Raw genomic sequence first — 16,842 nt, forward strand, 5'->3', positions numbered from 1 at the left:
TGCTGGTGTGCTCTGGTCTGAGCTACTGGCCCACTTGACTCAAAAACGTGGGCTCAGAGTGAAGAGAGGGATGGGGAACCAGACTGAGCTCAAAGGCCACCCTTGCAGGCACTGCAGATGCCTCCTCCATGGTGGGCCAGCTGGATGAACCTACATATAACTGCCCATGATGATTGCTTCTTTTATCTTTCTGTCTAAAGTATTTATTTTCCCTTCACTGTCATAGAGCAAGAAAACTCTGACAGCTCCCTGAGCACATCGAAGCCCCTGCACTGTGGTCCCATCCTCAAGGGCCAGCCCTGCCCAGGTCTCCTGCAGACTGAAGCACAGGTGACCCAAGGAGTGCTCTCCCGTGGCGGGCCAACTCTGCCGCGTGGTTTCTCTCCAATGCCCTCTCCCATGGGGAGGTACCACCGCAGGGCTTGTGGTGGAGGAATGCTTTGTGCTGGCCCTCCCTGCTTGGGCAAGTTTCTTCCGTCCGGGCATGAGAAAACCGGGTAAGACATTTCTCTACAACATAGAGCCCAGCACAGAGAAATTTGTTTGCAGTAAAATACAGGAAGAGTTATAACTTTTCAGCCCGTACATATCTCAGTGTTTTGCAACCCTCACTGAGGCATGGGTTGCAAGTGGTGCTCTCCCTCCTGGGGACCGGAGGTGCAGACAGACTAAGCAACCTGCTGGCGGTCACCCGGGGAGCCGCAGAAAGGGCTGGGGACCAGGACAAGGATTTTGAAGTCCTTGCGTCTAAACACTGAGTCATACTTTACATTGTCATCACAGTGATAGCATTCAAGCTCCTTGCGTCAGCGTTACCACTCTCTTCCTTCAGAGGAAGTATGTAAGTGCAATTAAAAATCACACCGAGATTGTGGAGTTTCACACTGAAAGAAAACGTTTAGTCGTTTACAAGTGCATTACAAGTGCATGGGAATGCTGTATGTATGCATACAATCTGATTATTTTTTTTTCTTTTTCAAAAAAAATGATGAATGAGTTGACAGAGAAATCAGGTGGACTGTAGAAATATAAACCTGATCATACACTGCAAAAGTCAGTGCACAGAGCTGTGAAAGAAAATATGTTTTAAATTAAATCAATCTGATTGAATAAACCTACTCACGTGAGCAAAGTTTTCAGGTTTTCAGGCTAAGGCCTTCAGTTAAGAAAATACCAATTATCTGACGACCACTGGATTACAAATTTACTTGTTTTATAGTGGTACCAGTACTAGCATATGAGCTTTCTTAACCCAGCAAGGCGATATCATGCCATCAGTTTTTCAACAGATCCTGACACTGGTTTCTAAAGGCTTCCTAAAACTGTGGCACAATGCAGCAGATGATTAGACGTAATACCCATCTCAAAAAACTAAACTGTCCTAACAGTCAAATTGTAGGTAATTACAGGAAGCACAAAGCCTACATCAAGAAGCTGTCATTAGCATCAGGGACAGTAGGCAGCCTGTCTGGATATGGGGCCAATGACTCCCCCCGGCACTGTGAGGAATTCTTAAGGACAAGTAGTTTCCCCTAGAACCAAAGTGTTTCACAAAAAAAAAAAAAAAAAAAGGGCAGAAGACAAAGCTTGTTCTTTCTCCCCTTTTGATAAGTTTAGATAGTACATCAAGCATAGTGTGTAATGAATGTCCTTTGCTTTAGAGACCACAGCTGTTTTTGAACACAATCTGGTCTTTACAAAAACGATGTTTCGGTACTGAAGTAACCAAATAGCCACTTATGACACTGACATGAAATGCTCCTCCATTTCACGCCAAGAAATTATTTTGATCATTCTTTTTCCCTAAAAATCAAAATTGTGTGCATACCCATTACATTTTCATCACGAAACATTTTCAATGGTGATCCTTCTTCCCAGTACATCCCACTCGAACAAAGCTCGCAGTGAAACAGGACTGACTAAGACGGATGGTGTTTCCCCTTGAACAGCGTAGTGAACTCGTGCAGCCTAACAGAGGAGAATTGCACTGCAGCCTGAGAGAGGATGGAGTTTCCCTCCAGCCCCTAGAAATCCTCCCACCGCTCTTCCACTGAGGAGGGCTGCCCATTTGTCCCCACTGCTGTCAGCACACAAAAAGTGGTGACATCAGGACATCCAAGGGAGGACACGACCACTTGGAGGGACACTGCGAAACCCACTGGGGTGTAAATTCGGGGCCGAGATCTTCTTGTCAGCGATTACCACAAAGAACCGGAGGAAGCGGCGTGGCTGCTGAACAATGGAGAGGTCAGGCAGTTCGCAGCCATTTCATGACCCAGACAAGTCAAGGTCAAGAGATTCAGGTAGCAACTTGGCCTGGGCATGAGTTACAGCACAAATGAATTGTTTTAACAAATCGGCTTTGGTCAATTAAACCTAACAAGACATGTTGCATCACGTAGCAGGGTTCTTGACACCAAGGCCAGGAGCTGAGGCCAGCCTCGTAAAACACGTCTTTTAACATGGCATAACAAATTTAAGGTAATCCATCCAGAAACTGCAGATGTCAGTATAATAAAATACAAGTCGTCTTGACTAGGAGATGTTTTCACACTTTTAAATCAGGGACACTGGAGTGTAGTCATCCTTTCAACACATCTAGCATCCTTTTCAATGGCATTAATCACGCAATGGAAAGCTGATGCTGCAGTAAATGTACTTGCTATCTCTCAGACACAGGGCACTTCGGTAATGATCTTCTAAGCAAATCCAGTATTTCCTTGTTAGTTGCTTCATCAGAAAAGGCTGAAAATGGTTATGCATTTTCGGCCAATGTAATTCACAAGCAAAAAAGTATATCTTCTCTTAATATTTTAATTATATTTAATGTCTAAAGACATGGCATTTGTGATTACTGGGTTCTAATGTGTGCATATTTCTTTGTTCCTATTTTGAAGAAAAATGTATAAATCCTACGACATCTTTCTCAGAAGACAGCTTGTGAAGGATACGGCAAGACAGCCAAATAAAAATTCAAATACAACATTAGATTAAAGATAAAGAGTTCGTACTTATCTTTCACTTGCTTAAATTCATCCTTTATGAAAATATGTACAGTAATTCAGGTTAATACAACTTGAAGATTGGGAATACAAATATATAAACAATATGTTCGAGACCTAAATGTTTAGAATTCTCAATTGTCAAATAACTTCAAAGAATATGGAATATACTTACTTGTGCACAGCATTGGCATCAAACCAGTATCAGAAAACTTATCTTTTTTCCTACTTTCTCGACAGACACACCGAGTTTCTCAAAAAGTGTCCATTAACTGTTCATTTTTGCATTTGGCTTTCCTGTTCACTCTCTAGGGAAGAAAAAGGGGAATCGTTTTGTGCCTTTGCCATATGTATTTTTTTCAGGGGGGAAACAATCAAAGGCCCACTTAAAGCCATAGAGATGCCTTTTGTGAAGGTGCCCTTATGGAAGGACACTGGAAAACATAAACGTTTCCCTTCTGGTCTGGAGATGATAGGCAGCTACTGTTAAAAAGTGCATGGTTTATCCAAGGGAAAAGAACACTTAATGGTTGAATGGGCTTCAGCTAAGCTTTGCACCATGCTTTCCCCAGTGCCATATCACGGCAACTTCTCCTTATTTCAATTCTATTTCTTAGAGTAAAAAAAAAAAAAGTAGTTTAAAAGGTTCCAAACTCCGTAAGTAGTTAGGAGGAAACTAACATTAAAATTACTCCAATGTCCCTATAATTTAAAGTCATTTAAAGTTACATTAAAGATGTAATACATAGGAGTCGTGGGGCATGAAGGCAAAAGCTCTGGTCCTCAGGCTGGTTAAAAACATCCGAAACACTATTATTGATAAACACACTGTAGACTATCAGCCCTTCCCCAGACAGAATCTCCCACAAAAGCCAAGTCTGAAGTGCCCATCTCCCACCAACTGTGAAAAAAAAGCTAGAACAAAAGTCACATGCCAATAATGAGGTTCCTAAGAAATGGCTAAAAAAATATATTTATTTAAAATTTAAAAAGCACAATATGCTTCAAGGACGTAAAGAAAGTCTCTGAAAGGACAGTTGCGGGGGCGGGGGGGGGGGGGATAGGGGTGGGAGGGGAGAGGAGGAAGGGAGTGTAAGAACATAATCTTTTTGTAAATAAAAAGGTGGGGGGAAAGATTAACAGCTGTGCTAGAAGAATGTTCCCAACTTCACACACAACTCACTGCTCCCAGACAGTACAATATACACACCCAAATCAACTCTCTTTTCTCTTGGACAAAGCTAATAATCTAAGATTTACTTCCCCTTTACTAGCTTCTGAGCCTTTCAAACCTCTTCTAATCCAGGCTTCACTGCCCTGAGCCAGGCTTTTAGCAACCAGAGTTTAAAAAAAAATAAAAATAAAAAAGGAGACACAGAGTAAAATCATGAAACCTCCCTGGAACGAATGACATCTTGTTTGACATCTGTCAAACAAACTGGCTAATCACGCAGACCTTCTTTCTTTTTCACGTTCACTTAGTATCTGGAAAGTGTCTCTAGATAAGGGTTTTCTTCTCCACCCCACAAAGGAAGGAGCAGCCCTATTCAGTTAAGTTAGCCATTTAACTTGATCTCGAGATCATCCTAACCCGCATGATTACAGCAAAGCAACACACCACCTTGTCATTGGAACGTAACGCTTTAGGAAGCCTCTGGAATTACTGTGCTTGGCACTGTGGTACGCTGCTCCAAAGACCAGAGCTTCGGAGGGTCACCAGTCCTTGAGATGTCTACATTACTACACTAGCAGCAGGGAAGAGGAGAAGGAGGAAAAGCAAGGAAGAAGGGAAAGCTAGAAAAAGAAGTAGACATGACAGCAATCTCATGTAATTAACTTTAAAATCCAACCTGCAGTGGTATTTACTGTTTAATTATTTTAATGAAGTTTTTACAGTTACAATGAATTCAATATGCATGAAAATTAAGAAACTTAAAACATAAATCTCTGCTGTTATTTGAAGCATTTCCTTAGTGAATTAGTGGCCTTATTTATAGTTTAAAAGCGTTTTTTTTTTTTGTTCCCAGTATTGTTCTTCTGTCTGAAACTACCGTGAAGCAAGAATCTTCTGTTTTCTTTTCTATTCTTTCTTTACTTTATAGCTTCTTGCTGTCGATCTAAATGACATTCATAAATTAACACTGACCTCTAAATTTTCAACTAGTTGCACAGAATTTATTTAACCATAAGCCTCTTTTGTCTTAAACACAATTAATGTCATTTAACCCTGTGAAAAGGACTCCCCTTCAGGTACCTGGTAAGAAAAAACATAACGAGCTAAAAGCTCCTTCCTAAAATGTATATATATTTCATTCCTGACTGCAGTAGTAAAATTAAATAAGGAAAATTCCCTTTCCTTTCTCATGAACTAGACATATGACCCATAACCCTGTTCTGATGGAAACTAAATTAAAAAGAATAGTACACATTTTGAATTCTTTGGATCTACTGTCCGAATGTCAGTTCACACATACACATTCTGAAAAATTAAAATTGGTGGGTGATCTTTTTGAATGTTTTAATTTCCTACATCTTTATAAACAAAGTATCTATAGTCATCAATTGAAAAATGTTATTACTCCCATATATACACCCAGATAAATTAATCTCCATCTCCTAATGAGAAATGTCTTTCCTGTTGTAATTTTCAGCACAATAGAGATACTTGATATAGTAGTCATCCAAAATTTCACACTAGAAAACTAGAAAAACAATCGATACAGTGTCTTTTTCAGTTGACACAAAAAGTTTTCTAAAATTACATTTTCCGCATGTCCAAAGAGACTGGAATTCAAAGTTTTAAAAAGGTTTATTATTCCCTATCAGATTCTTAAACTACAAAAGCCTCTTCTCATACGAGAGCAGGTAAAACATAAACTCAGACTTCTGCTTCTGCACTGGCTTTCTGATTCAAAACCGAGACTTAGTGCAAGGGATCAGCATGCCATTTCAAGTGACAAGCTCCTGGAGCACCTAGATGCCTATAGGTACAGGCAGTAATAAGTTCTATTTCCTGTTGTTCCCAGTGGAACTAATAATTTGCTGTGTAAACTCCAACAAATCACCTTGTACCTTGACATATCCTTCTGCAAAACAGGTTAAATGTTCAACTGTATGTTCCCAGGTAAAGTATTCAGAAGGAGGCAAATGATTAAAGTTAATGGAAGTAGAAACAATCAACAATTCAACGGATTGATTGATTCTTCTAAGCCCATTATTTTTTTATTAATTGTATGTGGAAGCATCAGTGCACATAAGAAATGCAAACCATCGTCCAAAATCCATCTGGGTGGTGTGACACTTAGACATATGACCATTATATGACTTCTGCCAAAAGGAGACTGCTTAAAACATATTTTTGATCACGATTTTAAGTGGAATTTCTTGTAGTCACAGCAAATTAACAAAAATAATTTTATTTATAATTTTTAAATATGAAAGCTACTATTATAGTACTACATCATCGATTTTCTCTACTTACTGAATGAAAACTAAAGTATAACTTGAAGATGACTACAGAAAAAAAAAAAATCAAAATTTGAAATACAAATTCCCTGCAAGAATGAATTCACACAACTCAAAAAGGGTAATAAAACCGAGACACCCAGGGAGTTCACCCACCCACTCCTGCAACTCGGACGCGTTACTCCCGCGAGGAAGACGCGCTTCTCGAGGTGAGCCAGCGCGCACATGTTGCCTTCAGGGCTGCCGTCAGTGACAAAGTGCCATCCCCCACATTGGGGCAAGGAGTACCAGTTTGCCGGCGCGGAGGGAGGGAGAGAGGGCAAAACCCGTCCCGCATCCCTGCCAGATGCGGCGCCCCGCGCGCCCCAGCTGCGGTGACGCGAAAACGCTCTCGTCCCCCGCGGAAGACCCGCCACCGCCAACCCAGGGGGATGGCGGCGGGTGGCGGGGGGGAGAGGGGAGAAGGGTGAGGGGAGGCAGCCCCGGCGACCCGCAGACATCCCCCTCCGGCACCGGCGACCCGGCAGGAGGGTCCCGCTCACAACCCTCTCCCCCGCCCCGGCGGCAGGAGCCAGCCCGCGCCCGCCCTCTCCCCCTCTTCTCCTCTCTCTTCCTTTTTTTCCCTGTCCCCCCCCTTTCCTTCCCTTCCCCGCCAAGGGACAGGACACAGTCTGGTGATTCAGGGACTCACGTAGGCCAGGCTTCCTTCTGTGCAGCCCTTTGGGCAGAGCTGCTAATCCTTCTTATTAATTAACGAGATAATAGCAGTTAACCGGAAAGCAATATTAATGCTAACTATCTAGGAAACTTCCAACAGAAATTATTTAGTCTTTTTGCTGATTTCCTGGTAACAAAGTCATGCAGCTGGAACTGCAGCAGCATCTTAATGCTTTAAGAAGTTTAAAAAAAAAAAGAGTGCCTGAACAGTATCAGACTAAGGACATCTGCATCTATTTTCTGCCCTCCTTCTTGGATAGTTTAAAAGATCCTCCCTTCCCTCAACTTCTGAGTTTATTAACAGCTGGGGATGTGGGCTCCCCCAATTATATCACTCTTACACAAGGACAAAGGAGAGTGTAAACAGTAACATGACTGATCTGAGAAATGTACTCAGAGAGGCACATGCATTAAAAACACTTACAAATGTTTACAATTTACATGTACCATTGCTTCAGTCCTTTAAACTCCTAAAGCATTTCTTAAGGTCTACTATGCTTTATTCAGTAAGTGCTGAAATACCTAACATCAAGTTTGCGTTGTATTTATGCTGCAAAAAAAACCCAGTAGAGATGACGCGGGGATTAGGAATTCCGCAGATGATGCACATTACTGTAGGTATTTTATGTCTTAGAAAAAACAGCAATGCAATTTTTAATTATTTTTTTTTTAATTAGCTATTGTAAGAGTAAGTAAAACATCTATCAGAAGAAGGGATTTGTATTATCTGGGCTCTGTTGCAGCAAACAAGTACTGCAGCTTTCATTCACTGATTGTCAAAAACTTTCCAATGTGCCCACTGCAATGCGGATGCCAACCAACGAATCAAAGGCATTCAGCAACTAGACAAAGAGGGTCTGATGCCAACCTCGGTGCCACTGGCAACCATTATTGGCATCAAGCACATTGTCTGCCTTTTTTTTCCCCCTCTCCTGGCACTCGACAAACAAAATGGCGGTTCTTGTAGCAACGGGAACACAGCATAAGCGCTGCACTGAATCAAATACCATTGAATGATTTTATGGACTGAGATGCGTTTCATACCAAATGATAGACACTCTCCGATGCCTGACAGAAAAAAATTAAAAAAAAAAAAAAAAAACAACAACCAAACCCCCATTTTGACACCAGAAACAACTTTCATGCCATTTTTAAGGTTTGGGCTTTTTAAAAACATCGGAGGGAGGGGGACAGGACCTGATACACACAGAGCCCTGCAGAAGCATGTTAGAACTAAGAATTATTTTGGTGTTAAACATTGATCACAGTGTGTACTTCCCATTTTCTTCCTCCATTTCAGTCAAAGGAGCAGCATTACAACCTATGTCAAGCCCTTTTTTCTTTTTTCTTTTCTTTTTTTTTTAAGATCCTAAAGCATAAGAGGACAGTAGAAAGATAATGCGGGGGGGCAGGGAGGGGAAAGAGAGAAAGATGCTGAATTCTGAGGGAGATGAGTGAAAAGTAGAAAGAGATGAAGTTGGTCAATGACAACTTCACAGTTCAGTCCTTATTCCTTCTTCCAAGGCAGGCATGGAAGTAGAAGTTCTTTTTTTTATTAAGAACTGAAAGGACTATTGACAGTTCTAGATCTGGAAATTGTCAATATATTGTAACATTACTCTGCACTGCAATGCGGATGCCAACCAACAAATCACAGGCATCCTAGGCTAAACAAAGAAGGTCTGATGCCAATCCTGGTGCCACTGGCAACCATCACTGGCACTCGAACTATCCTTCCTCCTCTTTTTTCCCCTAATCTTTTTTAAAGCAACAAAAACCCAAACTACTTGGTCCCTTTATTCATTTTATGTGCTAATTCCTTCTTGATATTTCGTTCAGGGATTTAATTGTTCCTATGTCTCTCCGCTTAGTTTTTACATGATACTATTAGGTGGGTTTATTTATTTAAAAAGATAAATAAAAAGCAAAACAGCATGTGTATCGTGCAGCATTTTGGTTGACTTCATGTTTATCTTTTGCAAAGCCTGGTGCTCTTGATTGAGAGCACTACAAAGTGCCACAATTAAGCTTCATTCAATGAGGTAGAGAATCAAAGTTTGACAAAACGGAAAAAAAAAATACAAAGATATCTTAATATGGCTTCTTCAAGACGAGAGCCAAGAGATGTTAATGGAAAGTTTACTGTGAAGCAGCAAGACAGATACAAAATACATGCAGTTTACAACAAAAAAAAGGGTCTACTAAGGGTGACTTAGTACACAGAAATTCGCCAGCTTCATCTTCCAGTATATTCGCAAAGTAGCAACATTTAACTTTGAAAGTTATAATATTACAGCATGCGTATCTTACTAATTTCTGATTAGACAAGTGTTTCAAATAAACTCATATTCTCAAACCATTTAAATCAATAAAATCAGCTATGCCCTGCAGTTCCTTCTCCCACTTCAAGTTACTGGCTTCCAACAACTTAAAAGTCGACAGTGTGTAAGAGTACTCTGACCCCAGCTTCTTCAGTTCAAGAGCTACTTAAACTGCTTTGGCTCCGTTTGTAGTTTTGACTTTTACAGACAGGTAAATCCATTAGAATTAATCAGTAAGCTATGTCTTGCAATATATGCATTCAAAATAGCATTTAAATTTTTCTTCACAAAAGGAGTTTAAAGGTACAAATTATTTGTAATTAAGATATTTTGTTTAATGCTATCGAAGAAATCTTTCTTCCCGTGTTATTGGGGATCAGATTTACTGGGCTCTGCAGTGACTTAAAGTCGCTGCAAAACATCCAAGTGTTTTCGACTGCTGTGGAGAGAAAAATACAAAAAAAAAATACAAGCAGGGAAAAAAAAAACAACCGAAGCAAAACAATGAAATGTACTTTTTCATGACGAATAATCAAAAAAACCTGAACCCTATTTATATGTTCACATAAACACAGTGCTCCACCTGCATGAGTAAATGCCAGAAGACAAATTCACTGAAAACAAAACAGTTGTGTTGTGTGTCTGTTCTTTGAAAGAATGAGTACATGCCGAACGAAGACATGTGCAATTTTATTTTTTTTTGTTACTAACAAAATCCATTCCGTTTGCTTTTCAGTTAAATCCCACAGTTATGTACTGGGCATCAGATAACAACAGCCTGCCATCTGCCCTTCTGCAGGCCATTTCTGCCTACTACCAGGCCAAGTTGTGAAATGGCCCGCCATCTGCGGCTGGTCAAATTTTCCCTAGTTGAGATCTACGGCTAAAAAATAAATGCTTTATTACTGCTGATCAGTCAGCAATACAAAGGCACCTAGAGGATGGTATAAACCCCAGAAAGAACCAAAATGAGCCCTCACAGAGAAAAAGCATTTCAGAAGGCTTAGTATCAGAGAAAAAAACCTTTATCTGCTTAGAGCCACTTACAGTTTCGGGGAACCTGCCTATGAGCATTGTTATCTGAATATGCAATATGACTAGCATTTTATTCCCAGATACATGATTATCACAAGCCCTGGTTTTATTTTCATTCTGTAAAACTAAGTCAAAGATGCTTTTTCATGGTGTTCCTGCAATTTTCTACACTTCAATTATCTGCCAAATAAAGTTAAGTTTAGGACTGTAATTATGAAAATACACTTTTTATGGAAAATTCTCTCAAAATATTAAAACCTGGATCTTTGTTTTAAAGCTCAGATAGGTAAGATGAGCTAGTGATGTAAAATATGAATAAAACATTAAGTACTGTGTGCTGTAATTCTGACTACATCTGGTATTTACAAAGCAGTATTTCTGTGCTAAAGTTTTTTCATGTATTATTTTATCGATGTGAGAAAGTCTACAATTGCTCTTCAAAGTGACAGTAGGTTCATCAGTTTAAGGATGAATTCTTGATTATTTGTAACTACAAAGACAATAATTAATATTTGTAGCATTTATTGTGATTGTGCAATTGCACATACCTGCATCTGTTACTAGCAGTACTGGAGGAACTAAAAACAAAAAAACAATTTGAAAAACAAGAAGAAAGTTTTCTGAAGTCACAACTGGAAAAACTATATAATATATTTCCCCATTTTGACAGAAAAGGAAAAAAAAAAAAGGCAACTTCAGCAGAACTAAGGTACTACGTTGGAACGTCCCTCTTGAAACGTTGGCTCTCTCTTGAAAGAGAACCAGGCAGGTATGTCAAACATACATGTCATTTACACAGGTCTGTAGGAATGTGTGTGTGTGCATGTAAGTATATATATACACATGCTGATTTACATATGGATATGTACCCACATTACGTCTATAGACCACAGAATAATGTTTCACTGGAAGCCAGCCCATAGGGGAAACAGGGCTACTTGGAATCAGAGTTTGACATACTAACACAGAAACACAACAATCTGCTTCCTACCTTGCTCCTGCACGTAGTATGCCAAAAACAAATCAAGCTCCTTGACTGATACTGTTATGTGATGTGGCTGGACACAAAGTGCTGGATTTGTGCAATGTGGGGATTTCATGAGTCGCTCTCCATCCGTACTTTCCAAGGGGATGCCTTTGAACAGGATCACCATGACTAGATCCAGACGCCAGACCTTGTCAGCCTGTCGCAGGCAGTCGATTCTCCTAATCTTACCCTTCTGGTCAGGATTGGACAATACACAGCATGGGTGCTTCTTCCCAGTCACCGTGAGCACAAAATCCTCCCGGAACTCTTGGCGAATATCTTTGCGCAGCTTGGCCAGGAGCCTGGATGCCCACTTCTGTTTAATTTCAGGCTTTTCGCTAAGTAGCTCATCCTTGACTGCTCTTTCCTCATCCTTCGACATTCGTTTCTCATGCTTTTTAAAGTACTTGCGTTTTCGAGCCTGAAGGTTGAACCAAGTATAGGCAATTGCACGGACATGTGGAAGAAGTGCCTCAATGAACGGGTGAAATTCATCCTGTGGAAAGAAGTGGAGGAAGAAAAAAAAAAAAAAAAAAGAAGAGAAGAAGAAAACTCAAAGTCAGTAAGTTCTTATAATCAAAGCAGTGTCGAGAAAGGTTTCTGAAAATCTTAAGGTGAAATCCAAGACGAAGAGAATAAACACTTAAAATTTACGCCAATTTCTGCATAACATCTTTTACGCAATTAGTACTGTTATCAGGTAGCAGACAAAATGTGCACAGAGAATTGCATTTTCCCCATATTTCACCCTTTGAAAGAATCATGTGAAGATTTTATTTTGTATGCCTCCCCTCACTTCATCCCGCAACGCTGCAGAGACAACACCATTTAAAAGAGATGCTATCAAGATGTTTTGTTTCTAACATTTAAATATCTGAGTGAATGGCTAACATCAAGAAAAGTACCATTGCACAAAGAGGACACTATACGGTTTTAAAAAATCTGAGCAGAAACGTTCGGAAGGCTGAGGCGAATGCCACAGTTCATTTCTCTTCTCTGTGGCACAGAAACACAAAGCATATACATGCTCAGTGTAATGCCACACAGTTCCCGCTTTTGGAGCATGCTCTCAGCAAGAGACTGCTGGTGGCACAAAGAGCATGCGCCATTAAACTTGATCCATTTTCTTATCAAACGTCCAACATTCCAGCACTGAAACAGCACCATTCCAGTGGTGGTAACTAGAGAAACCAGTATACAGTAAGGCAAAGCGGGCAAAAGACACAGCGTGTCGTATACAAATCCTGAACAGAAGCTTCTGTACTTTCAGCTCTTTGGGCTTCCCTCCCACCACCCCCAAACGCTGTAAAATAAAAGTTTATGAAGTTGAGAACAAAAATTACATTTATGTTCTTCCGGCAGCTCCACTATGGGTTTTGAAGCCCCACAGAGTCAGTTAATTTGTTAACTGATCACATGAGTGTGGCAATTATTCTAAACCCCTTAAAAATCAATCTGAGGTGTACAATGAAAAATGGCAACTTGGCACAAACTTTGCATTCTTTGTGTTTCTGCATGCTGTGGCAGAGTGACATTACGAGTGCACCGCTGGTCAAATGCTGCTTTTGTGAAATCCATGCAATTTATTTACAGTTCCAAAATATCCCTCTCTGTCATCTGGCTTCACCTGCAAGTTCTTATCTTCTGCCTAGCAGCGATACAGATTGCGTTAAGGAGGTAATGCTTAGTTGTCGTCTACAAGCACATCCTATAGCAATTAAATTAATTCGTTTTGTCTGCGTAAAGTATCATCCTACACATCCATGTTAATATCTAAATAGGCCTTTCCCAAAACTAATGCCTCTTTTCCATGAGCAAATCCGCTGTTTAAAACAGTGTGATCTGCTTATCAAACATTACTGTATTTTGGTTTGGAAGGGAGACCTTAGGGAAGGTATCTTTCTTCCTGTGTGCAGGCATATTTAGTTTTAAATACCATGCAGATTGCTCATCATACTGAGTGGCACGGTGCAATCAAACTAAAACTGAACCTTTTTTATACAATTATGTTCAAGAATACAATTTACAAACTAATATTTTAGCTATGCTGCTACACAAGGAATGAATTATGTTTAATCAATAGGCTGATTAACTCCATTAGGTAAAAATGATGAAAGTATAACTAATGGTCTCATTTATACAGAGTTGACTGCCACTGTAGAAGCTTCAGGCCAAGAATTTAGTATTTAAATCTTCAAATTTCAAACAAACTTAAAAATTTCCTGAATGGTAAAAAACCCCACTAGATTTAGTTCCTTCTCTACCCTAACCATCCTCAAATCAAACAGAAAACAACTGAAAAGTTGCAAGCAGTTTACCTATGACTATATTACCTTCACAGAAAAAAAAAAGAAAAAGAAAAAAAGAGGAGAGAGACAATATAGAAAGACAATTCAGGATATAAACTATTGCATTACAGTATGATGCTTGACAAAGAGCCACAAAGGCAATAATTAAACTGATTAGTAGTTTCCAGCAGAGATTTGAACAATTCCGATACTATACTGGCACATAAAACTAGGCCATGGAAAGAGTTAAACCACAATCTGTTCTTTGTGTGGGAAGGCAATACTGCTCTGAGTAACCACAGCCCATGATAAGACTTCCCTATCTTCATACGCTTTCTGATGCCATGCTTTTTTTCTCCTCAATTATAACTACTAAAGAAAGTTTATTTTTTTCTTCTACAAAAGTCATCTCAACCGAAGTATTCAAATAAAATTTAGAAAAAATATTAACATAAGCATAAAGACTGTGCGGTGTTAATTCATTTTAGACTGAATAAAACAGATTTACTACAGATTTTGAAAATTCTAACAGCTGAAGCTAAAGGTGAGGAGAAGGCAGGAGGCTGAAGAGCTTTGGGAGAAATGAATTTTTGCCCCAATACAATGATTTCCCCTCCATCTAAACAGACTTCAGCATGTATAACTTAAAATGGCAATAAAATTAATGTGGAAATATTCTACACTACTTCTATACTGTACATCTAGTTTTCATTTTTAAGAAGAACACTACAAACTGAAAAGGCTATGCCTTTAGGTAATGCACATAGTTGCCATGCACATAATGCCAATAATTACCTATAGCATTTTACATCTATGAAAATTTTATAGAGAAAAATTCCATGTTTTAAATTCCAATTTGTAGTGGTTGAATGTTTCCTTTTCAAAGAGAGAAAAAAAAAACCAAACCCAACTCTTTTAAAAACTTTATTTGGACTTTTCTTTCATAATATCATTAAAACCTAAAGATATAAATATATGTAAAAGAGTGTGAAGGAGAAACAGAGCAAAGAACATCCTGTTCTAAAGAAATATTATCAAATATCTATGAGAGATTCATTGTGCATCTGGAGTCCTTTCAAATGAAACATTACTTGACAGGAAGAAGTGCCCATAAAAATGATCCTAAATGGAGATTTGCAATTAATCATACACGTTCTCCACTAAACATCCTAAAAAGCCATATACAGAATTTGATTTTTTTATCCCTTAATATTCATACAGGCAATAGTGAAATATTCTTTTTATGTGGCACTTACCCATGTGCCACAGTTGCTCTTGCAATAAAGTGATTTATGGAGGTAAGATTTTCAAATGTCATATCAAATGGCTCAGGTGAACCATTGTGCACTGGCAATTTAAATTAAAATGGAAGTTACTATATAGCTAGATACTATATAGTATCTATCTAGCTTGTAAATAAAGGAAAAAATACCAGTCATCTAGTGATGATAGATAGGCCAGGTTTTCCTTTTGGAAAAGGTAAAGGGGAAATGCAGCACACTTCTCCTATCTTTCAGTTTTATAAACTTTGTATCAATTCAAGCAAGTTTGAACAGAGCACCACACAATAAATACACCAGGCAGAGGTCTAGAAATTTTATACAGAAAACTCCGTGTACTCGCTTTCCCAGAATGGATTTTCTCTGTGCCGAATGAAACAACATATTCGTGGCGGAAAAGAGAATGACAACATATTCTGAGTTTCCTGGAGCACCATAACATAAAAATAAACCACAGCAAAAATATGAAAAGAGACCAAGCATTTAAAGGCATGTAGTAACTGCATCCTATCATGCCTCCGCAAGAGAGACAAACGCAGATTACACTCATTCCAAAACAGGGGGAAAGAGCCATGCGGGAAGGAGAGGAAAGGACCCCAAAAAAATTAAAGCACATTTGGTAAGTCTTCACTCTTCCTTGGAGTTATTTTACACCCACCAAACTTTTGTTGAAAGACCGATGGGTAACATTCAAATCGCCAAGGTTTGTCTTAAAGCTGTACCTTGGATTTTAGGCTTGTTTCTAAAAGAAGCTTCAGCCCTGTCATGGCACAAACTGAACCACTGCTTTCGCACGTATCTCAATCCAAACAGGTGTTCTGTGTTCAGAACTTTTACCAAAATATTTGCTTCTGAGCATACACTACCACAGTCAATGTGCATCGTTAAGAGCCCTAGAGATGGAGAACACAATAGAGAGAACAGTTTTGGCAGTATTACTTTAACTCATTTCCAACTCAAAAAAAAAAAAAAAATCCATCAATCTTTTGCTTTAAATAAATAAATAACACAAAGTATAAGTTCTCATTGCCAGTGTAATCTTAATTTCTAGTTTACTGAAAGATTATTTTCAAAATGCCTTTATCATTCCAAATAGGTAGAGAAAGATTCCCAATTAAAATCAATTTGCTGCAACTGCGTTCATATATATGTAGCACTAAATGGGAAATGTCTCTGCATGGCACATGGTACAGCATGATTGTAAAATATTATGGAGAAGTTATCAACGCACGAAAACCAGGAATTGCTTTCTTGTATTTATGGCTGTAGCAGTACAATGTTGCGGGTTTGTATACACCTGAGTGCAGTATTTTAATACAGATTTGTAAAGAATGAGGAAATTCATTACATCTGTGAGTCTAAAAAGCAAACGTATGGAAAAAAAATGTCAGTAGAGTGGGAAACAACAAAATTAACTACCCACCGTACAGAGGTGGTGGTAAAAATTTGCATGCTTCCAATGTGAAAAACAGTTCTTAAGTTGTACTGTCAGGTTCATACTCTGGTGCAGAGGTCTTATTGCCTGTCAATAATTTCACAGGATGGACAGCCCACACAGAATTAATTTTTACTAATTGCAGATTCCACCATAAGTAATTATTTCTATGTGTGTACCTGTAAGCATGTGCGTATCTGGTACGCAAAACCCTTCCTACGTGCATTCATTTCTCTTTTGAAGAAGAAGTATCTCAACAGCACTCTTTTCCA

At 39.1% G+C, this 16,842-nt stretch overlaps 1 protein-coding gene across 10 annotated transcripts in view; it reads right to left on the minus strand.

Annotated features, from left to right (window-relative positions):
• Nucleotides 1-16,842, minus strand: part of NFIB (nuclear factor I B) — a 277,138-nt gene that overhangs the window by 159,639 nt on the left and 100,657 nt on the right. For 9 of the 10 annotated variants that reach the window (XM_074166088.1, XM_074166085.1, XM_074166086.1 and 6 more), the window contains exon 2: nucleotides 11,532-12,063. In XM_074166088.1, coding sequence (XP_074022189.1) covers nucleotides 11,532-12,063 — 532 coding nt within the window. The remainder of the gene's footprint in view (nucleotides 1-11,531; nucleotides 12,064-16,842) is intronic. The other variant, XM_074166089.1, reaches the window with a different exon arrangement.

Source organism: Numenius arquata, chromosome Z (assembly GCF_964106895.1).
Source record: "Numenius arquata chromosome Z, bNumArq3.hap1.1, whole genome shotgun sequence".
Classification (NCBI taxonomy): Eukaryota; Metazoa; Chordata; class Aves; order Charadriiformes; family Scolopacidae; genus Numenius; species Numenius arquata.